The 25,490-nt window shown below is 29.6% G+C and overlaps 1 protein-coding gene across 1 annotated transcript in view; it reads right to left on the reverse strand.

Moving 5' to 3' along the window:
• The window catches only part of LOC107453404 (Hepatocyte growth factor regulated tyrosine kinase substrate), a gene marked incomplete at its 5' end in the record, with an annotated part of 63,593 nt that overhangs the window by 13,654 nt on the left and 24,449 nt on the right, over positions 1–25,490 (reverse strand). The window contains 6 exon segments of the mRNA XM_071177048.1: positions 3,980–4,152; positions 8,439–8,646; positions 9,012–9,221; positions 15,541–15,594; positions 17,777–17,872; positions 17,949–18,009. Coding sequence (XP_071033149.1) covers positions 3,980–4,152; positions 8,439–8,646; positions 9,012–9,221; positions 15,541–15,594; positions 17,777–17,872; positions 17,949–18,009 — 802 coding nt within the window.

Here is a 25,490-nt window from a genome sequence, read left to right on the forward strand (position 1 = left end):
CCTTTTGGAAAGGGTGGTACCAGATATTCTAGCTGTTAGCTGCGTGACTCACAGACAGCATTTAGTAGGAAAAAATCTCAGCCACCATTTGCATCAATCATTGCAATATGCCATATCTGCTGTAAACAAAATTCGCAGTAATGCTCTCTAGGATTGATTATTCCGACAGCTGTGTAAAAAAAAACCAATGAAGAATTCAATCGCTTGCTACTATACACCGAGATTCGCTGGCTTTCCAAAAGCTTCTGTCTTAATAGGTATTGGAATATTTTCGACTCTGTACTTGAGTTCCTCGAAAACAGAGATGTAGCTCTGAGAGGCAGATTGCTAGAAATTAAGAAAGACTTTGGCTGATTTATCAGCAAAATTTAATGGCGTTAATTTACAACTTCAAGGCGACGAGCTCAATTTGATCCCTACAAAATCACTTATTTCTGCCTTTCTAAAAAAACTCATTTTGTGGAAGTAGAATTTTGTCAACACCTTGACTCTTTTCATATGAACTTTTTCTGATCCTTCTAGAGATGTTTTGTTCTCTGGAAGTCCCTCAATGAGTTTATGGGTTTTGAACCCTTTAGTGAACATTGAAATAGCAGAGGTTCAGATTTACGAGGAATTGGTCGAACTTTTAACTAATGAAACTTAGAAATGGTGATCGTCTCGCAGAATTTTTGCTTAAAGGTAACATCAGTCGTTTCTATCTTGGACTATAGACTATCGTAAAAAATTTTTAAATTGCCATCCCTTCCTTCGAACGTGGATTCAGTGCTGTTACAGATCTTGTCACAAAAAGGAGAAATCAACTCGAAATTGTGCAACGAGGTGATTTGCGTCGTCTCTCACTGAAAGTATTGAACCGATCGTAAAGAAATTGGTTCTGAACCATTAAGTACAATCATCACACTATCATAGTTACTTGAATATTTCATTAATACTAAGTTTTAGTGTAAAAAAAATTTTTTTGGTGTTTTTCTTAATAATCTAATTAAGAATAAATTATTCTTTTAAAGCATTGGTTTCTTTGTTGTATTTTTTTTTTTCATTAAACGTATTTATTTTGATCATAACAAATAGACTGCGATTACCTGCCGAGGGAAAATTATCGACTTGATGTACACATTATTTCTTTTTTTAAAAAACCAAACAAATTTAATGTGTAAAAAATTGCTTAAAAATATTGCCTCTTATAATTCAGCACACCTCCCTACGTTTCCATACTCTAAGTAACTGGATTTTAACAAAGGGGGGCGTTGAAATGTTTTCTGCTCCTTAAGGGGACGGCAACGTTAAAAAGGTTGAGAATCTATGGTCTAAACTATAACAAAAAGAGGCTTACAGCCATAGCTCAGTATTGTAAAGGTTTTGATTCTCACTATAACAAAAAGAGGCTTACAGCCATAGCTCAGTATCGTAAAGGTTTTGATTTTCAAAGTGTTTAATATTTATCAAGGAAAAAAATTTATTTATATTGAAAAAAAAACAGATTATAATAAAAGATTTGTAGATTCAATCAACTTTACATTGATTCCATTGACAAATTTTCTCAATATGCTTAATTTAATAGTTAGCAAAAAGTTATAACTTTTCCTCACTTTTGGAAGACATATAAAAACCCAAAACAATATAAGCAAAATGCCTCGTAAATATTACATGCCTCTATGACTTTTGAAAAATTTAACAAATGGTAAAAAAAAATGATACCAGTGGTTCCCAATTTTTTTTCGGCGATAGAGAACCCTAAATAATCAAGCTCCTTCCAGCCGAATCCTAAATTCACATTTAAAGTAAACAGAAGAAATTTTTTTTTTTGTACTTTATAACCATTAAGAGACTGATTTAAAAACACTGATTGCCACTTGCTTCAGAAATATACAAATTGGAATATTTTTTAAGCAAATGAAGTTTCCAATCAGGTAATATTAAATTTCCTGTGATTATTTATTTATTTAACATTAAAAAGACTTCTTCATCTTGGATTATAGACTTTTTAATATTTAATAATCTAAAATTAGGTTTTATGTTTGACAGTTGAATTCACAGTCTTTTGGAGATGAATCTAGTCCAACTAAAAATTTGCTTTCATATTGCTATATAGAAAAAAGAATTGTAATAAATGTTGAAAGTGATTACTAGGGAAACATATTTCTTAAATAAAGAATTCAGTTATTCTGTTTTGATTAGAAAAGTGCAATGTGAAATACTATTGCAAAATTTTTATAATTGTTGTTAGAAAAATAATATAATTTTTATATAAAAAAAAAAGCCATTTCGCTCCTTGGCATATTACCTTATATATAATTTCAATAAAGCAATTGAAATAACTAAATAATGGATAATTGATTCAATTTCAATACAATTACAAATTTCGAAAATGTTTAAAACAAAATTTTTTTTTGTTGATATCAGTCTTAACTCCTGCAAAACCCTTTAATTTTTCCAAGGATACCACTCGAGGATTGCTGGATTTCACTTTCAAAAGGAATTTGTTAAATATTGCAGATCAGATGTAGACATTTTAAGAAAAGCAGGAATAAAATTATGAAGACTATTTTTAAAAACATGCAACATAGATGCATTTTGTAATGTTACACTAGCAGGTTTATAATGTTACAGAGATCTCAAACATGAAGCAATTTTCCATTGAAGAAGATATTATTCAAAAAGTAAAAATTTAATAACCTGGTAATATTATTTAGCTAAATAATACAACATGCTTTGAATAGTGGTGAGAAAAAAATTAAAATTAGATGAAAAATTTGACATAGTAGATGGTGTTTAGGAAAAAACAGTATATAAACTTTACTGGCATGGATGTAAAATATATTATGGAGAATCAACAATAAATATTTGAAATAATCATGCATACGAGATTTGTAAGATAAAACACAAAAAATTAATAAAAAAAAAATGCTGCATTCAAATTAGTAGAGATGTGAATGTGATTTTAATTATGATAAAAATATTAAAAAATATATTAAAACAGAAATTACAAAAATTACATGAAAATTGTTAAAGATAAATTAGATATAGAATTAGATTATTTGAAAAAAAAAATTAGGTTTCATGTTCATATCACAGACAAATAAATTTTTTTTCTGGGTGATAAGTTTGGCCAGAAAAATAATGCCTCTAAAGAAATATGTTATGTAATTAGAAGATTTTTATAAAATGATACTTAATGATGAAATAAAGATTTAAATATGATTTTTATGAATGATGATTGCAAAGAAACGTCTTATAAATATGAATATTTAAAAACTACATATTTATACATAGCAGCCTTTACAACCAATTCTCCTAGAATCAGATTATACAAAATGCTTGAAAAATTAGGTGAAAAAGTATGATATAGATGCAAGGGGTAATACAGTTGAAAAAGGTTGCATGCTAATTAGGAGAAGGAAAATCTTGACCATATTATGTTATTATAAAGATAATGTGAATGGAAATTATGAATATACTTTAATGGATGGTATACAAAATAATTTATTTCTGATATTTTCTTTATTCTTATTTTATCACCTAAGATTGTGAAAGTAAAAAAAAGACTTAATATTTTGTTGTCTAAAATGACAATAAAATATATAAAAACAAGGATTTCTTGACAGAAAAATTAGAAGCTATGAAATATTGGAATTTTTATGGTTTCTAATTATTACTAATAAAATGAAATTTTTAGCATTAAAAAATGTAATATTTTATATTAAGTATGTGATTCTTATGATTTTTAAATTTTTTTTTTAATATTTGTGAAACTGCATAAAAAAGGTATGAAAATGATTAAAAGATGATACTGTTTTAATGAATTTGTGTTTGTATAAAAATAAAACTGCGCCATTTACTAATTCTGTAAAAAATGCTAACACAAAATTGGAAATGCAGTTCATATCTTCCCTTTTATTTATGCTCATGAAAACAATTTCGCTATTCAAAATATTTAGAACATCAGGTTGATGCTCAGCAGAGGGAAACAATTTACCTGTTTCTTTTTGCGCATTATTTCCAACTTCTGAGCCATTTGTATCTGCCTCAGCCGCTCTGCCTCTTCTGCTTCTCGCCTCATTCTTTCGCGATGTTCCTCCCGTAGAGCATCCAGTGCAGCCCTAGCATCACGTGCCTGGCTCAGCTTATCCTGAAGTCTCTCATAGTAAGCTACAACATTGCAACTTATGAAACAATATTTACATTTTAATAAATTTTTGGAAAATTCTGTTTAACACAAAGGAGAAAAGAGAGAGGAACATTGAAATACTTAATCAGTTGGACAGATTGCTCCAAGTGAAGTAATCAATGCAGTCATCAGTTTTTGAACAGGGTAATTAATGTAACTATATCATCATAGTTTTTTTAAATTTACATCTGAATTGTGGTTATGAAAAAATTTCAAATTTAAAGAAAAGTTAGGCTTAAAATCATTGATGATCTCAATATGGATAAGAAATTTGCTAGTGGCAGTTCAAGTCGAAGAGAGAAAGAAATAAAAAGAAATCTGCTGAAAATATGTAGTTAGTTTTATGAAATATAACGAAGTTTATTTGTTTTAGGAAGGGACTATTGACAATTACATTGACAATGATGAAAGGGCTGTCTTCGTAGTCAGGTAAAAAATTCAATGTAAATTACATTTTGTTAATGGATAATTTTTTTTAATAAGGCAACTATTAATACTGCATTTTTAAACAATAGTTTCTTATCTTTATTTGTCGCACCAACAACAATTGCCAAGGTGCCAAATAGATCTTTAACATTAATTTAAAAAAAAAAAATTAGAGATTTGCCTAAAGGGTGGCGACGAGTTATACCCTTTGAGTGGGTCTGTTATGTTTTTTTTATTTATGTTTTTTAATTTATAGTTTGTTATGTTTTTTTTATTTATAGTTTGCTGCAGGAAATCTTCCCTTTATTTCAACTTGTAAAGTATTGTAATTGCAACAATACTATTTCATTAATGGATTATACAGCATAGGAAATAAAATGTAAGGATGTCAGTTTTAGTATAAATAAACCTGTAAGGTAATTTAAAACAATTGTTTTGAACATTATAGGTACAAAATTTCATTATTTTGGATGAAACTATTTTTTTATAGATCCAATGAATAAAAAATGACTATTTTTTATTATGGAACAAGAGAATAATAGAAAAGGTTAATGGTGGAATGACTTATTATCGTAAACACTCATGGGGAGGGGGGGGGGAGAAAATGCTCTTTCACCCCTGGTAATTGAATAAGTTATAAATTATATTTCACATTTAAAGTTATTAATTTTTAACTTAAAATAGTGAATTATCTTTGCTTTGTGTATATATTGAACCAACATAGATTAACCATAGATAACTACTTCATAGATTGAGTGTAAAAATTGCATATCATAATGGAATGCTATAAATTCCTTTTCCAGAGATATAGCAATATATATAAAGAAAGTTTACAAAAAATTATAGAACCTTAGAATTGCTGAATCTATGTTGTGTTTTGTGCTCTTACCATATTTAAATTAAGGAACTTAAATCAAGTATAATATTTATAACTTTATTGCTTTAAAATTTAAAGGTTGCAATTAATGTAAATTTTTTGGATATTTTAAATAAAATATTGAGTTAGTTTGGGAAAATATTTGATGTATACAGAGTGCAAAAAAAGTGAACATCTTGAATAGCTTTTGATCTAATGATTGGATTTTTACATACTAAGACTTAATGGTTTGAGAGCCTAAACTTAAAAATGCTACTTGTGTTGTAATTTTTTTTTAAGTTACAACACAAGAACATACTTTCTCTGTATAAAACATATCTTTTTTGGATTCTTGACCATCAAAATATAAGAAATCCAAAAAATATGATTCAAATAGTTTAGACAGAAGAAGAGTAGGTGAAAGATTGGACCCTTTTCATGCAATTATAAAAATCTCATATCCGAACAATTTAAATTATGCAAATTTTGTCTGGCAAGTCTTGAGAATAGGCTTCTATCACGAAGTGCTCACTACACGATGGATGAAGATTTCCCCCTTCACATTTTTTTAAGCAATTTTAATTTTATATCTTCAACTAATTTTCATTTCAGTTTCTTCCGATTTTTCATTTAATACATTGGCTTATTTTAAGTTTTAGCTTTATTCTTTATTTATAAATTATCTTTAAATTTTTTTTAACAACAGTTGCTATATTTTATAAACTTAAAAATGTAATGATAAGCACATAAGTACAAATTATTACTATGTATGCTGTGCACGCAACAAATTGTTAAATCTTTAACTGAAGCAACTTTGATTACTATAACATTTAATTAAATGCATCTTTAATTTTGAAAATATATTAAAGTTTTTTAATGATAAAGAGGACCCAACTTTATTCATTAGCCTTAGGCCCCATGCCAACAGCACTGATTTTACTTTTGATTAACAGTGAAGCAGCTGACACAATTTATAATTTGTAAAGAAAGCGTTTGAAAAGAAAACCTTAACAAGTCCAGTTTTATTTCAATAGATCATTTTAATTTTAAAACTAAATTAGTTAGATAAGTTATTAGGTATGGAAAAAATCAGAATAGAATTTCGCAATGATTTAACTAAGTCAAATTAAAATACAATACATTTATATTTTCAAAGCTATAACTATAAACAAAAATAAATAAGGAACTTTAATTTAGGAGAAAAATGAACAATGAATATCTTATTTTGGATCCATTTTATTTAACTACTGCAGAGTTCTCAAGTAAAACATTTTGAAAGTTTGAATAAATGTCTATATTTAATTTTACCAATTCCATTGGGTGATATGTAATAGAACCCTCAATCATCCGATGACATCTTGTAATCTTTGAATAACCTTTAAACTACTTTCATAACAATATTATTTATATGCAGGGTACGTTCTGAAAGTAATGCACATTTTCTGGGAAAAATAGATTTATTGATCCTATGGGTACAAATGGTTAAAATTCTTCGAAATAGTTCCCTTGTGCATCAATACACTTGTGGAGACGATTCTGCCAAGCCTGGAAGGCACCCTCAAATGCCTCTCAGGAACCTTGTAACATGAGCTTGGTTGTTCTCCACCGACTCCCTGTGCTTAACCTTCAGCTCCATGTTCAGTCGGGGGAACAAAAAAAGTCACACGGCGCCAAGTCAGGGCCATAGGGAGGCTGGGGCACCAAGGGGGTCTTACTTTGGGTCAGGTAGTTGGTGACGATGAAGACCGTGTGGCTCGGGCATTGTCATGGTAGAGCTTGAAGGTGTCTTTGATGTCAGGTCAGACGCACGCGACCCGGCGTTTCAGTCTCCAGGTAAAAAGCTGCAGAGACAAATTGTCCTTGCGGAACAAACTCAAAATGTACGATTCCTCAGGTGTCAAAGAAGACAATCAGATGATGAATCAGAAGATGACAATCAGAAGATGAGTTTCTGTCGCATTCCTTCCAAGCCGCATACAAATCTTTATCGCGTACCTCTGTTCCAGCGAACACTCCATCACGCCGTGACTCGATCAAAAAAAAGAAGAGCGAAGACACGCCCTACCGCTCCTACTGCTTGGAGCGACCTGAGACCAGGCGCGTTTGGAAGGACAAATCCCCCCCACACTTTTCGACCAATCTGAGTGCGCTGCAATCAATAGTCGAGTCAGAATAAAAGCATGCGCATTACTTTCAGAACGTACCCTGTATAATAGGAATAATTGTTTTCTACAGGCAAAGCAAAAAACAAATAGCTAACAAAAACTAGTAAAAAAAATGATAAATCAGAATTGACTGAAGTCTTTGCCCTAAAAGTTCTCTGCCCTGCCAATAAAGAATCAACCTTTTTCAGAGTCGCCTTTAAGAACCACACATCGATAGAGGTCAGGTCTTCTCGTAGGGTCATTAAAGTTACAGAGAGGACAGCAAGGATTTGATTCAAATTTGGTGCAGGCGTTCTGCCAGACAGTCTTGTCCAGTTAGTAGACAGAAATGGGCTACGGTGTGCCACTGTGGACTGATAGAAATTTTATAAAGACACAAACTTGTTTTGACTTGCATCATATTTAGTAAATTAGAAGGCTTTGCTGCCTCTTCAATGTCAGTAATCAGCAGCAATAGTGATTCTCCAACTGCATTAATGGAATTAAGAAATACTTAAATATGATTTTATAATAGAAAAATCAATTTGTGCTTCCTAAATCAAATGGTAATAAGCTATTTTTAATATAATTATAAATGAATTTTCAAAGCTATATGCTGATGTACAAAATAATCATTTCATTTTGTAGTTAACATAGCATAATACCAAATACTTTTAACATTTCATAATGATTTTTGTAGCATTAAATTTTTTGTTACCAAACAGAATGTAATGAAAGGTTACTGCTCCAATTCTTTCTCTGAAGTGCAGCTATCTATCTTAATAATGTTAACCTAAGTACCCATTTTAGGGTGTATTGTAGTGAAACTAAACTGACTTACCTCTCATATCATCTTGTTCTTGGACATATTTCAGAAGCTGAGAATGCATATTGGTAATATTCATGAAGAGTGATTGGACATGCGTGTCATTTGCAATGGGGCGCCCTCTGCTGGAATTGCTCTTCATTCGATTTACAAATATCTCCACAGTTGTTCTGAGATTCCTCAGAAAATCAGTCAGTTCATCCACTTCACCATTTTGATATTTCTAAATAATAATAAAAAAGAATTTAGTAGAACCATTCAAAAGTAGCGTTAATTGATTTTCAAATTAATGACAAGTGGGGGAGGAGGTGGGATAAAACCAATATTGAATTCAACCACAAAATCAGTTTGAATGAGTCCTTATTACCTTTATGCTGTAAGAACTGTTGAAACTTTTACAAGTTCATTTTGTTGCAATCATGTTTCACTTTTTCCTTTTCTGAACTTAGTAATAGGGATCTAATTTAAAAAGCTTCCTGCATATAAGATCTGTCCCTGAACCTTTCGGAAATTGCTCAAACATTACTAAACTAAAAGATTATTTACTTTAAAAATAATTGTTTTCTAGAAATAATATAGTAGGGTTACCTCAGAGATCCTACTTTTTCCATAACTGATGGTAGGAGGTCCTGAATTGGGTACAGGGGCACTGGGAGTAGGGCTGCTCCTAGTCTCAGAAGGGGACAGAACAATTTCTTCCTTCTGCTGCTGTTGTCGCTGTTCCCAGTAGGATCTATTTAAGTAACGATCCAATTCACTGTCAACAGGTGAACTTTTTTTCTCTGGTGCTACACTTTCCTACAATGAAATGTCCTATAATCACTTACTACTTAAGGTTCTTGATGCAAAATAAGACAATCAATATAATACCTCTGCAAAACAACTGTTTCTTACCTGAAACTGTTTTTCAGGTTTTAAATGAATGCATTGGAAGAATAAAAGTATATATATTTATTATTTTTACATTTAGACTTAAAAAGTTAACAAAAAAGAAATAATGTGAAAGCAGATGACATCTGATAACAGATTAATTTCCTTTGCAATACATTTTTTGTGTATTTTCTCTTGTATGTAACATTTTTACAAATAATTTTAATAAATATTTAATAAACACAAAACAAAAAATACAAATCAAAGTTTATTATTTAATGAATAAAAAACTTCTAATTTCCATGCAATAAGAACCACATATATTCTAAATTCTTCGGGTTGGAAAATAAGTAAAGGTGACAGATAAAGGACAATGTAAAGAAGCAAGCACTTATCCACATCCCCCCCTTTTCTTCATTATAAGACAACCTTATTGGTTAATAAAAAGGTAATGTCATACTAAATAAGAAGAAAAATACTATTTTTATAAAAAAAAAAATATCATTCATTGCGAAGAAAATGGAGATTTTAGAAACAGTGACAAAAAAGGCTGTAAATTTCATATAAAAAGATAGAAATTTGATAGAAAAGTAGTCAGGGATGAGATTGACTAAAAGGCAAAAAAGCTGAACTTCCATGCGAGTAAATCTTACGTGTGTGTAATCGTTTAATAATGAATTCCGGACAATTTAAGACAAAAAATAATTATGTGTTTATATAGAATTGCGTACTAATTTATTAATATATGAATGATTACATCAATACTTAACATTTAGAAAAAAGTAAAATTACCAATTCAAAAAATAAAGTTAGAAATTATATTTTCTTCAGTTCACACAAAGGAGACAATTATTACTTGAAAATCTGCCTAGTTTAGCACATTAAACTACTGAGAATATACATTTACGTTCCCTTTCTTTAAATACTATTACGTGATTTATAGCGATCTTGGATTCTAAAATCGTATGAATATGAATCGCGATCATGGATTTTAAAAACGTGTAAATACGAATCGCTACATTGAATTTTTAAATCTCGTAATAAGAATATCGAAGTACGGTATTTAATTCACGTGAATAAGAATCGCAATGCGTAACTTTTAAATTAGGAAAATACGAAAATCGATGTTTGATATTAAAATCACGTGAATAAGAATCAAGATGTCAGCAGATTTCGGGGTCTGGATACATGTGAAGCTTGCTTATATTGTTTTTGTTTAGCCATAATTAATACAAATTTACAAGATTTATTGAGTGGGCAAATAAATATTTTCACCATATATCAAGCTTTTCTTTTCTTTTTTTACACATGCCACTTTTTTTCAACATAGAAGAATTACTGAATTACGAAAATACGAGCAATCTGGTGGGCGGGTAAAAATGCGAAAAATCTTATGAGATATTTTCTGCACATAAAAGCGGAGAAAATAGTTAAAATAAGTAAAAATGCGGTAGGGTTGGAAGCTATGTAGTTTAAATTTTCTGTTTAGATTTGAAAAACAGAAATAAATATAATTATTTTATTTCAAGGACTGAATTTTTAGAAAAATCTCAATATTTATTTAAAAAAAGTGAAACTTTTAGAGAATTGGTGTTTTTGATAGAAAAAAAAAAAAACGCTGAAATTCTAGAGATTAAAGTGAAAAAGGCGGAAATCCGTTAAAAAGCGGAAAAATCTCATCCCTGAGTAGTAAAATTTTATCCCCGATATTGTGAAAATTTTTAGTTAATGAAAAAAAAAGGGAGGAGGAATACAAGAGTAAGAAAAATGCAGAATCAGTTAAAAGTTTCTGAAAAGTTTGATTTATCTAAGCTTCATTTAATACATGTTGTATCTTAGTCCACCAAGCTTCAGTGTGTACACTTAAGGGTTCTAAAAAGTACAGTAAAAACTAATTTTATGTAAACAATATCACAATGTATCATGGTATTTTTTTTTAAAAAGAGAGTTATTGTTGCAGTGCTCTAATGTAATAGCTTAAAATGCTTTTAGAATATGCAATACCTACATTATAGTTACATACAAAATCTTTTAATAATAATAATAAAAAAACCAGAAACATCCAAATATATAATCAAAAGTGGAAACCATAATTAAGATAACAAGACATATTTCTGTTAAATACCTGTATCAACTTGATGAATAAAAACTCAAAATGAATTTCAGGTATCTATTAAAATTTTTCATTGCAAATTTTATACCTTTTTTTTATTTAATAAGGAATAATAATAATTTTGAACGCATGTAAAAAAAAGTGCTAGTTAGAAAAGAGCTGTATGTATATGTTACATCCTGCAAGTTTTTTTAAATTATAATTTGATGAAAATAAATTTTCCCTTTAAAATGTTTTTTTTTTCTCTATATGTAAGTGTACTAAAATGTATTTCTTTTCCTATCTAGCATACAGATAGGAAAATGATCAAACACAAATTGAAAAGTATTAGTAACTGAATACACTTAAAAAACAGATTTAAAATAGAAATGAAAATATTAGAATTTCCTAACACATTTGTGACAAATTAAATTACCAATTAAGATCTCTACACAAAAATTACTTTAAAAAATATCCGAACTAAAAATTTTGGAAAAAAAAGGAAAAAAAAAATTATGTCCAAAAAGAAAGAAAGATATAAATAAAAAAATTAAAAAAAAACAAACAAAAGGTAATTTGTAACTTAATCAAAATTGCACTTCAGATTAAAAATAAGGAAAATAGCTACGTCAGTCAAATTTTAAAAACTGATTTACCTTAATACCATATTAAATTTGAAAGCTTTGTTTTGGATTTCAATTAGTGATTGTGTTAAACAGGTTGTAAAGCAAAATCTGAGAAGACTGATCACCTTTTCTGATTATAAAAGCAATTTGTCTTTACATATTTCCTGAAATCCGGGATAATAATTGCAATAAAAATACCAAGAAAGAAAATAAAAGTATAAATAAATAAATATAAAGAAAGTAGAAAGAAAAATAAGAGAGGAAAAGAAAAAATGTTACATAAGGCAAATTTTGGACATAAAGAAAAAAAAAGGCTTCCGGATATTTTGCTATTCAAGTGATAAATATGAAAGGTAAATAATAAATAAAGTGAAATAAAGACAATACTGAAGTCTTGGTCTTCAGAATAATAACCATTGTGTCATTTTTTATTTTATTTTGTTTTCAAACAAGGTAAACAATACTCAAATCTAATTTCAGATTGAAATTTTTCCTGTAAAACTGTTTTTTGTATTTTACATTTTAAATTATACACTTCTAACAAATGCTTATAAATTTTTGTCATCATGATTGAAGAGTTAACTTAAATTGTGGTATTACGAGGAATACTTTTTATGATGAATACTTCTTATAGTGTAAAAGCCGTGTTGTGACCTTTAAACAAAAGACTTAGAGCTGAAAAAACTGTTAATTCATATACTATTATATATTGTTAATATTACAAATTTGATTATTTTAATTGTGCTTCTATCAGAGGGAAGATTTTGCAAATAGAAAATTTTTAAAATTTTTGATTTGTAATTAAACATTTTTTGGCGAGGGGGGATGTAACATAAAAAGCTTCAATTAATCTTTTTATGTTATCCTAATTAATTATTCTAATCGAAATACTTTCACACACTCTTAAAAGCCACACCCTGTTCTTAAATCTGTTTTTGGCTCAAGTATGCATTTAATTAAAAGAAGGACATTTTCCCCTTGCTCTCTGTGGGAAATGCTTAATCTATTTCATGAACCAATAGCAATTACCAAGATTTCCCTCTTTCCCTAAATTAAGACATTTTACGGATTTTACTTTGCAAGATTTTCCCTAACATATAACCAAGGAGCGCAACTTTTACATACTTTTCATGACTGCTCCGTCTAATAATTAATAAATAAATTTTGTACCCTCCTTCCCGGCCTATATATGTATGTATATGTATATATATTTTAACTTATAAAGTAAATAATTTGTACAAACTTAACAAAAGCAGAAGAAATGACACATTTCCCTAAAGCCAAGACTCTTCATTTTCTAAGCTAATGCTGAGGTATTTTACGCTAATATGTGTTTGCTTAAAACTCGATTTAGAGATGAGTAGATTCTAGATTGCATGTTTAGTTCATTAAGATTATATTTTATGGAATGTTATTAGTATATGTTTTTTTATAGCTTCTAAAGTTAAACTAACAGTCATATGAAATATTCAAACATATTTTACTTAGAATACTTCTTTTAATTATAATTCAACATTAAATTTGAATAACATTTTTTAATGAAGTAAAGTTAAACTTTTAGAAAAAAGACTAACTTTCAACATTTAAAAACTTTTTATTACTTTATGTAATTTACTTTATGCGAGCTTTAAAATTAATAAAATGCTAATAAAAAAAAATACTAAATTTTTTTTTACCTATCCATAATAAATACTATATGTTTTGACTCAGTGGTAGGAAGTCAAAATAAATAGAAGATAAAATCTACAATAATTTTAAAAGCAGGCAATATGAAAATGTTTTAAGACAACTTCATTTACAAATTCATGAAATAAAACATAATTTCTTACTTTTTTTAAGAAGGACAATTAGCGTATGTTATCAAATGTAAGCTTGAAGACTAAGTTTAAACAAAACTAGTATATACTAGTGGGCTGCGCCCCCTGCTCGCCAACCCCCGAAAATTGCTACGCAATCTTATATGGTTTGCTTTGTAAACCAAGCTTGCTTCGCTCGCTACAAACTAAGGTACAGTACCCGTTATCCGGAAATCAGAAAACCGGAACGAAATTCGATACATTTTCCCACCATTTAAAAATAAATTTTTTTTTTTCCTCATAAGATTTTAGGATTTTTCTTTCTTTTTTGAAAGATGTTTACCTTACCATCATTTTGGAAATAATCATTAGTGTATTACTCCATCGTTTTTTCTTCTTTTTAAGATTATTTCCAAAAAAAAATTTTTTTTAGTTGGATTTAACAATAAAAAAAACGGCTTTTTGTAGCGATTCAGAAAACCGGAAAAATCAGTTATCCGGAATAGCGATAGTCCCGATCGTTCCGGATAATCGGTTCCCTACTGTACATTGCAAATGCACAAAATTCTAAGAATTCAAAACAATCATTCAAATCCATATAAAAACTTTTCTTTTTAAAAAAAATTACATCTTTTTAGTAAATACTAAGTCATTAAAATAAATTTGAATTCAAATAAATGACATGTAATTCGTTAAACCTATTAGAAATGTGCTATAGTATAAAATCTTAAGATAAAATTTCTAAAACTGATATCTCTTTAGAAAGGTTAAAATTTTGGCTATAATTAAGTCTATTAAAAATTTAAATAAGAGAAATTGCAATGGAAAAACCCTGCATAAACAAAACATTGAATTTCGGAAGAAATCTCGTTTGGTGAGAATGCTCTCTCTTGTCAAAAAATACAAAATAAACTGACCTCAAATAAAACTCCAAGGACTTCGAATCAAATAATTAAGGAAACTACTATCACGTTTAATATAAAAGGAAGGTTTATTAACTAAACAATAAAATTACAGCATCGCAGTTCCAAAAAACAAATCTCACACTCACTCAAAAAAACAATTTACCTTCTTATTAGTCACCATAGCAACCACAAAACTCTTCTCGTTACCATCTATAAACTGAGAACAGAAGTATAATTTTTAAGGTAGGTGTTAATATGAATGAAACATTTATTCAGACACTTGATAGCTGATCAATTGTGAACAATTAACTCCATAGATCCTCATGACTTACATGTATGCAGTGCTTTTTTTTTCCTGTAAATCGTGGGAGGTTTACTTCCAAGAAGGTATTGGCCAACTTCCTTATCAAACAATAGGTAGGTAGGTGTAAGAGGATGTAAACCTAATAATTGAAACCGACTGAGAACTGAAAGCTCCTATTCGGTATCATATGTCTAACTTGAGTATCTATGCTAATGGGAAAATTATATTAATTTATCTGAAGCTACATCTAGAATTATATATTTATATCAAACTTCCTTATATATATATACTTTTATCTTTCTTAAAGTTTAAATAAATATCCTTGTAGAGAGTTATTGTAGATAATTTAATTATTTCTACATCTTGGAAAATATTCTAAAAATGGTTTACCGTGTTAAACTTCGTTATTAGGGTACCCTTCCTGTAAATGGAAAATTTTTTCGGTCCCACAAATGTCAGCTTAACGGAGGTTTTACTTTATATGACAACCAACTACTATACTTAAATGAAAAGAAGTGTTTTACCTCTACTGGTGTAAAAGAAGAGTACACAACTGTTTTGGCAGATGATTTTTTATTCTAAAATAAAGGAAAAAACTCAATTATCTACTGATACAGTTTCAATCAAAAAGAATTGTAGTTTTTTTAAAAATTAAATAAATAAATAAAGTACCGATTAGTAAAAAAGAAAAAGAACTGTTTTATCCACTTTTAATAGCATAGTATAATAAAAAAAGCAGGTATTTTTATTTAAAAAAAGTAAATAGTAAGTAATTAACTTTAATAAATAAGGCTTGCCTGATTTTATAGCTCTCCTAGGATATAAAATTTTAATACACTTGATTTAATTATTTTAAAATCATCAATCAACGGTTGTTCAGCTACATAATGCCAGTAGCTTACATCAGGAAGACTACCTGCATTTAGAGCAGGTGATGACATAATGAGTTAAATGTATGCTGCCATTGCCATACCAATGTAGTGCTGCTTAGTGGACATGGACAGTTATTAGATCAACAAAACAATTGACTAAGCATACATAGGAATACATAGGCAAAACCTTTCCACTTTTTGAAACAACTCAGGCTATGGCAGCGGCTCCCTCACAACCAGACACACGACTAGGAACAACACTTTTATTTTACAAATATGTGAGGGATATTCTTTTGATAGAAAATAATTAATTTACGAAATTGAAACTTAAGTATTTGATAACATTATAATATATAGCCAATTAAAAGTAGCAATTACAATCTAATAATTTTAATTAAGAATGTAACCTACCGAAAAAATTAAGGTTATTGAAACGAAATAATAATTTTAATTCTAATTAAAATAAAAAGGCATTTTTTTACTTAGCTTAAAACATTTTTTCTGCAAAAATTAAGCAATTTATAATACTATTTTGAAGACATTTCCCCCACAAAAGTATGACAAAAAGTTAAAGTGAATTAAATGCAGTCTGATTGACAGATTCCTTGATTGTTCATACAGCCCAAAAAATTTCTTGAAGGAATCAAGTATTAAAAAAAGGATGAATAAATTTATACAACAACCAAAATGTTTTCTATCCGTTGATAAAACAAAACACGGTGAAAAGTGAAAAAAGTGAGTATTTTCATAGTAACATTTTGTTGCATTACCATAAAAAAGTATTTATAAAATTATAGTTTCATTTTATTAAAATAAAAATTAAATTAAATTTTTGAAAGAATATAAATATCAAAATTTTCAAGGAGAATTTTTTTTAATTTTATTCTATATAAAAAAAGTCAGAAGAAATGCTGTTTTTGGTATTCAATTTTACATTTTGCTTTAAGACTTAGAAATTTTAAATTGCTAAGGTGTGTACACAGATAGAAAAAAAAATTAAGAATTGCTATCATTAGTAAAACTTGTAGCAAAAAACACCACACAGGCAAGAAATGCAATCACAGAGTTTAAAATTTATATGCTGAAAAGGACCACAGTTATTTATAAACTTAAAACAGGATATTTTTGCTAAATTCCAATTTGTTTGAAAGTGATTGCAATTTTAAGCGCCTTTAGTGTGTTACATAACTTCCTGTTATTTTTCTGCAAAAAACAAAACAAAAAACATTCGACTTTGAAATTTAAAATTATACCGGGGGATGGCAAAATATACCAGTATGATAGAATAAAAAATAAAATTAAAATATGTTTGGAAACTGAGAACTATTTATTGAGGAATTTGTAGTAAAAGTAGCATACAAGCTTCTCTGCAGACTATAGTAACATAACTAAAGAGTTGAAATTCCACAAGCTGTAAGGGCCATTTTAATTTGAAAACTTAACATGTTATTACATTTTTAAGTGCTTTTACGCAAGTTTTTTTTCACTTTCCTTTGTTTTACACAACTTTACATAATTATTTCCTTTGCACACCAGAAAATATAAAAAAATTAATTCAAGCACCATTTCCTATTATTTATAATGATATAAGTTTTTTAAAGAATATATTTTTTTTAATCATTTATTTCCTTTAATTGTGTCACACATTCTGAATTCTTAAGTTTAATTTACAGTTAAATATTTCTCAAACCATTTTAATACAATTAACATATTATCAGTATGTTCTAACATATTATTATGATAACTATAAAATTTATCAACAAAGTCTTCTTTAATTTTGTGGATTATTTAAACTTTTAAGAGATAAACAATGAAGAATGTGAAAGAACAGAAGTTTCTCAGAAATTCTGTGAGGGTTAAGAAATGGAAGTGAAAAATGAATACTTACTTCTTTACTTTCTGCTTCACTCTGTGATAAAGCAAGAGCCAGTTGTAAGTCTTCCTCTTCTTTGAGTTCTTGTTCACTTTTACTTGTTGAAGACTCCTGAAAGGGAAAGAGATTTTTTAATATAATCAAAAGAAGCTAATTATTCATACGTAACAATGTAAAACAACATTACTTGAGAAGTAGTTGTAGGAGAAAGTTGCTCAGGCTGAGGAGAAATCGATTTGGTCGATGGCCTTTGTACAGGAAACAGAAGAAGAAAATTAACTTATTTTTATTGCGACTTTTTTAGAATCTAATTCAGTGCCTGCCGTTTATTAAAATCACTTTCGTTTTACGCTCTTTTGATTTTATGAAGCGGCTGAATTTATTAAGAGGCGATTCAACATTTGAAAAAAAAATCAAATTTTTACAATACAGTGGGTGATCGGTTAACGAACATAATCCGTTCCAAGACTATGTTCGCTATCCGAATCGTCCGTTAACTGATCATCGATTCACTATAGACTTCTATGTGAAATTGATTAATTCGTTCTGGAGACCCTAAAAATTAAATATTAAAAAATGTATAATTTCTTTGTAAGTTTTTAAAAAAATTATACATACATATAGTCTTGCATATTAACCAGTCCTTTTCATTTTTTGCTTATGGGACGTTGAAGAACATGTCCAATGTCGATTGTTTTTCTCTCTTTTTCAGGATTTTTCCAGATGTAATTAATAGCATTGTCGTTGTAAAGATCCCCAATCCTACTGACATCAGCTTGGTTTGGGTGCCATTCTAAGACCATTGCTCTGGCATCCTCCCACTTTTTCAAAAGATCTTTAATGGCAGATGTCGGCATTGGTCCTCTTTCGTCTTCCTCTTGTTCAGAAGGAGACACATTTCGCTGTGTTTCTTGGTGTTCTTCATTCAAAATTTCTTGGAGTTCTTCTGTCGTCAGTTCATCTTCATGTCCCATTATGAGCTCTTCTATGTCATCCTCGTTCCAATTCCAGATCTCTAGCAGTTGTCAAAATTTCACCCATAATTTCCTGATCACCTCCGTCTCCTTGAACGAAGGATGGACACGGCTTCCGCCAAGCAGAAATCAACTGTCGCTGTGTGACTTATGACCACGCCTTTTGAATGATACGAATAGCTTCAAGAATGTCAAATGTTTCTTTCCAAAACTTTTTTGAAGTCATTGTTCAGGAGAATTGGCTTGCTTCAAAATACCGAGGAAACAGCGTGCGAGTGTACAATTTCTTCAAAGCCGCGATAACCTCTTGATCCATCAGCTGAATCAGCGAAGTCGTATTCGGAGGTAAAAACTGAATTGTAGGCAGGGAAAGTCTGTCAACAAATTATCTTCAAGATCTTTTGGGTATCCTGGTGCATTGTCCAATAGCAGCAGTGCTTTCAAGGGCAAGTCATTGGTATCAAGGTAGTCTTTGATGCTCAGGGCACAAACTTTAAATAGTCAATCTTTGAAAAGATACTACATGACCCATGCCCTTTGATTCGATCTCCAAATTACTGGCAGTTTGCTCTTATTATGGAATTTCTTTTTGAATGCTCTGGGATTTTCAGAGTGGTAAACGATAAGTGGCTTAAGCTTCATATCACCACTAGCGTTAGCTCCCAAAAGTAACGTCAATCGGTCTTTCATAGGTTTATGCCCAGGAACACTTTTCTCATCTTTCGTGATGTAGGTACGGTTCGGTATGCGCTTCCAAAACAAACAAGTTTCCTCACAATTAAATATTTGTTGTGGACGATACCCTTCTGTTTCAATGAATTCTTAAAATTTTAGACAGTACTTCTCAGCTGCTTCTTTATCTACACTAGCAGACTCACCATACATTAATACATGTTTAATTCTAGACCTTCTTTTAAACTTTGTAAACCAGCCAGTGGTAGCCTTGAATTCTAACTCCTCGGATGACGAACCTGAAGTTTGTTCTTTCAATTTCTCAAAAATTTCTCTAGCCTTCTCTTGAATGATAGGCATACTAGTTACATCTCATTTCATTTCCCGTTCATTTATCCAAACTAAAAGCAACCTCTCCATTTTATCATGGATGGCACTGCTTTGCTTCGCAGATGTGATTTTCGTTACTCCTTCAGCTACTTGAGTCTTCTTGATGATATCTTTCTTAGCTAATATTGTGCATACTGTAGACCTGTTCAAGCCATACTGTCTCGCAACATCCAGCCATTTTCTGTCCACTCTCAACTTTGGCTATCATTTCTCGCTTGGCATTTATAGTGAGCACAGTCCTTGACACTCCAAGCTTTTTGGGACACATATTGTCAGATTTTCTGTCTTTTTATAAGGGGTTCAGAAAAGCACATACGAAAATTTTAGAGGAACAGGAACCAACTAGCGTACACAATTGACAAAGTTTCGACTCACACTAGCACCGCACGTGTGTTATTACCACATTCAGGGCTGCCAGTGGCGACTAAAAGACGATTGACTATTTAGAAATTTCTCATATTTCCCGTATTTTCATAATTTCACATATTCTTACGGTGCTAGCGCGTCATCGGCACCTTTATATTTTATAGTCTGCACTGTTTGAAAGAACTAAGAATTCGCTTAATTTATTCGCCATGTCAGCAAATCCACTCGCCCATAACTTATCAGCTGTCAGAAAATATTGATATTCATATTGAAATTGAAGTATTCAAGTGTGTATTGATTTTAGTCATAATAATAATTATTGAATGACCTTTAAATTACTTGTTAATTCAAGTTTCATTTAGTAATTATCAATACTAAGCATGTTTTAAACATTTCTCCTTTCAGTGATTTTATTTTGTATGCAAAATTATAACAAATGTTTAATAAAATTTTTTTTTCAGGCCGAGAAGTGTTCGTTAGAATTCGTTTTGTTCATTATCCGAATATGTATTCGTTGTCCGAACACAAAAAATCTTTCTTGAAAGTGTTCGTTATCCGAACACAAAAATCTTTCGTGAAAGTGTTCGTTAACCGATTTGTTTGTTAACCGATCACCCACTGTATATTCTAAATGCACACACTTTAAAAGCTGAAATAATAACAACATTAAAGCTTTATTTTAACTAATTTAATTAGCTGTTGTCATAACTGGTGGGCAGGTGTTTTACTTCTTTAAAACACCGAGGTTTCAAACTCTTTCCTATCACTAAAGTTTTTTTTTCCTCACAGTTCCTGTCATGTTGCATGTTAGCCGCACGGTTAGTCTTTCCTTTATTTTTTTACATCCACCAGTCGGTTCATTTTTAAACAGCAGTGTATGTTCAGGAAGTGCTCGGAAAAATAATGCTGTTTTTATCTGTGTTGAAAATTTGCTCTGGTTTATAGTCTTTGATGAGTGTTGGCCACACGTCGTTTACCCATTCTGCACCAGAGCTAAAATCAGCATCTTGCTTTTCACCATGCAATTTACAATAGACAAGGTTGTTACGGTCTTTCCATCGGGTTAGCCACCCATCTGTAGCTTTAAAATCAGAATCACCAAATAAGTTAGGAAAGTCCTGCGCTTTGTGAAATAAAATTCCATGGAATATTGGAATTCTTCGTTCACATGCATTTTTGAACCATTCTAACGGAGCTATTTCAATTTCCAACGATTTTCCTTCATGCTTATGCTTTCTTGACAGATTTCCATTCTTTTTCATTTCTTCGGAAATATTTATCCTTTGTTTCAGAATGTTGACAAGAGCAGTTTAGGAAATCCCTAATTTAATTGAAGCTTAACGTTGACTACATTTAGGAAGCCTATCATAGTTTTGCAACACTTTGAATTTATCTTTAAGACTCAAATCCTTCCTTTTTGGCATGCTGATAAAATTTAAAACCAAACGAACTTAAAAATGATAAGTGCTCTAACTATAATTTACTCAAACGGCATAAATAATATGGAACAAGCGCACAGACAGTTTTTGGAAATTTATTCATGTTCTCTGTTAAGATAGATGACAAAAAAAACTTCTCTCCCTTCTATGGCTCATTCAATAAAAAGTAAGATAAGAATTCGACCCCCTGTTGAGTGAGATAGGTTTCTCCAAACTTCATTCAAGTCAAGGAATTGACATTGATTTCTATGAACTCGCCGCTTATTACCTACATTTTTCCTTAACTCTTACACTATGTATATCGCAGGAAAGTGCTAACCACACCTGTTTCACAGGTTTGTGAGTAACTGTTGGTTCTTCTAAAAAAAATCTTTTAACTTCGAAAGAATAAAATTTTATAAATAAGAACAAAAAAAGCTGAAATATTGCACTTTTGATTTATTACGCAGTCAAAATTTTGATTTCAAAAAGCGGCGGCATTGATTTTATTAAAGGATGTTTTTAACATGTATTAATATTGTAACGATTCGGTTCTTGCCGATTTGATTTTATAAAGCGACTGGTTTTATTATTCCGTGATTTTATTAGCAGCGGGCACTGTATAATGACACAAAGAATAAAAAAATAAAAGTTTAAAAATAAATAAAAGATTACCTATTCATACTCATGCTTAAAATCAACAAAAATTTAAAATGACAATTACAATTGACTAAAGTTTACAAGCACTAAGAAAAAAGATAAAACTCTTTGAATAAAGATTTCTACTATTCACAAATAGAGTGAGGCAAAAAAAGTGTGAGGCTTCATAAATAGTGAAAGGTCATATTTTCTTAACCTCCTAAAATATTTTGTGTAAATTTTAAGGAGTTTCCACAGTACAAAGCATTAAGGTTGTTTGCATTTTGTCAATGAACAACATCTATTTAATATAATTTTAAATATAAGTTCCATACTTAAAGACTATTAGTATTTCATGTACTTGTTTTTGTGTCCTGGCATTTTCATACTTCTGAAATTGTGGATAACATAAAGATAAGAATAAACTCATATTGTAACTAACAATAAGAGTACAAATGAAATCTGCATAACACTTTTATAAAAAATTTTGTTTACGAAGAAATTTCTATTAGTTTTAGAAAAAAAAGATTTCTATGTTTCTGAATGCAGTAAACTTCCAATTTACAAAAAAATCATCCATGGAATTTTGTTTTCTACTTTATTAATGGGAATCTCAAACCAATGATTTTAATGATTTACAATTAAATATATCTCAATAAAGATAAGGATTATGGGAAAGTAAAAAGAAACAATTTCAAAAAAGTGTGCTGAAACTAGTTAATTGCGGCTAGCTGGTAAGAGGCATATGAATAAAAATCAGAGAAAAAGAGCCTCTTCCCCTTTATCCGTTGCATCCGGGACCTGTAACTGGAACCAGAGTGTTTTGGAGTTATGTTTTCCCTGGGGCTCTAAACTTTCTACTGCTCAAGAGATCTTTTACATTTTTATTAATAATACTTTTTTTATAGATTTCCAATTTTTCATGATTAAAAAAAAAAAAAAAAGAAGAGAAACTTCATGTTTTCAATACATGTAATTTTGATACAGATAAATTTTGTCTGGCTATTACATTTTATTTCATTTTGTTCAAAATTGAGTTATACACATGAATTTTCATTCTTATTATAACTAACAGTTATGAGATATTAATCATAATATTATCTATAATTTCTCTTAATTTTTATAATTAAAATACTATGTCTCTTTCAATAATAATAAATGTCCTCATTTGTCCTCCTAATTTTAAAAAAAATCTCAAATCAAAATCTGAAACTCATAAACGTGCATAACATATAAGAAAAATACCGGAGGCTCAGCGGAGCTGAAGTTTTAGCTTATTATAAGGGAGAGGAGTAGGAGCATTGAAAATTTTTCGACTCTGGATCCCTTCATTGCCATAATGCTATGCATTGTATTTCTATTGATTTGAAATGCAAGCCAAAGTGCCAATCATTTATTTTTTCTGATTCCTTCTATTGTTCTGTTCTGTTTATTATGATTACTGTCTCAATTTGTGCATTCAATCACAAATAGAGCAATTGAGCTTTAACACAAAGAAATATTTGACATATCTCTCTTCTTTTCTATTTTTCGCTTTGCAAAAGTTTTGTCTACAGTTGTCTCTGTAATCTGTCATTAGGAATGGAAAAAAAATATTATTGTTGAAGTAAAATAATATGGGAGGGCTATCCAAATAAACTGACACTCCTAAAAGTAAATCTATGATAGTAAAATGAAGAGTTAGTGTCTCTCTCATATAATTCTAGAACCGTTTGTGTTATTATCATGAAATTTGGACAGAGTGAAGAAGGAACTTTTAACCCTCTGTCCTACAAATTGTTAAAAATTTTAAATTAGATGGTTTGGGAGAGACACTTGAAAAATTAAAATTTCTTATTAGTTTAGTATTAACCATTGTTATAAATCAAACTGCATGTTTAATCTCTTTTTTAAAATATGTAAAAGAAAAATTACAAATATATTTAATAAAACAAAGAGTTTATCCCATGTTTAATTAGTTTTAAACGCTTTTTCAGGTAAGATCGATAATAAAAGGGGATGAGATGTCACTAAATTAATATTTGCTCAGTTATCAAAATTCATGTGTTTATTTTGTTCACAGGTTTTCTTTTTAAAGGTATTTCCATAAGAGTAAATAATTTAAAATCAACGGTAATTTAGACAAAAAAAAAATTATAGAAGAAAAAGCAAGATTGATGGAGAAATGTGTTTATTCATATCAAGAAATCATGAAAAATTCATACCACTGGTATTGTCTTAATAGGTGCTGTTTTAATAGATGCCACATACATAAATAATGATATGTAATATAGGTTATGTGTTAATAGGTTCATTAAGGTCCTTAAAAGGAATAAGTACAGGATAAATTCTACGATTGTAGTAAATTTCAACTATCAAGAGTTGGCTGAGAGCAGTAAGATCAGGATAAATGATTGTTAATTTTTATTTTCATGGGATCAACTTCTAAATACATGGTTTGATTAGTTTAATAGTGTAAAGGCCCATGAAAGAAAGAAATAATAAATAATTGGATTTATTTAAATTTTTATTCCAATTGTGTTGGTATATGCTTAACAGTTTAGTGCATAATTTTGTAATATTGATTTTTTTAATCTGTATAAAGAACAGGTATTTAGGTTGTAAAAGATAATTCTTAATGCAAAAAAGTAAAATTGGCTTTGACTGTAAATAAAAATTATTAGGAAAAAAATTGATTTTTCATTTTTTCTTTCAGATTTCTGATTTATCATTGTTGCTTTGCCACCAGATTCCTGTAGTAATGGGAGAAAGTATTCACAATACATTGTTCTTAATTGTCTTCCATACAAGTATAGTTCTCAAAAAAATAATTGCCACCATTGAATAACTTTTGATTTAATGATCATATTGTTCCATTCACGGACTTAATCTTAAAGGTTTGAAATGGCGATATGTTAATTATTTAGTTCACATAAGACTTTTAATTACAAAATTAGATACAAAAACATACTTTTTCTGACTAAACACACCTTTTTTTTTTCCCATTGGACTTGGATTACTAATCCCCATGATAAAGGGAGTAGCCACAATCTAGGAATAGTTTGGTCAGGAGAACGGTTCAAAGTTTGGATTCATTAATATTAATTTTATTTTTTGCATATTTAATCATATCTCCAGAAAATTGAGCAGAAAAATTTCTGCACACAATTATAAAACTCATTTAAAACATAATTCTATGAAAAAGAATAACTTTTAGTAAATATTAATTATTTTCAGACGTGCCAACCTAGCAAAATTAACATTCAGGAGTTTCCCTAACAAGAAACAATT

This window comes from Parasteatoda tepidariorum, chromosome 2 (genome assembly GCF_043381705.1).
Source record: "Parasteatoda tepidariorum isolate YZ-2023 chromosome 2, CAS_Ptep_4.0, whole genome shotgun sequence".
NCBI classification, from domain to species: domain Eukaryota; kingdom Metazoa; phylum Arthropoda; class Arachnida; order Araneae; family Theridiidae; genus Parasteatoda; species Parasteatoda tepidariorum.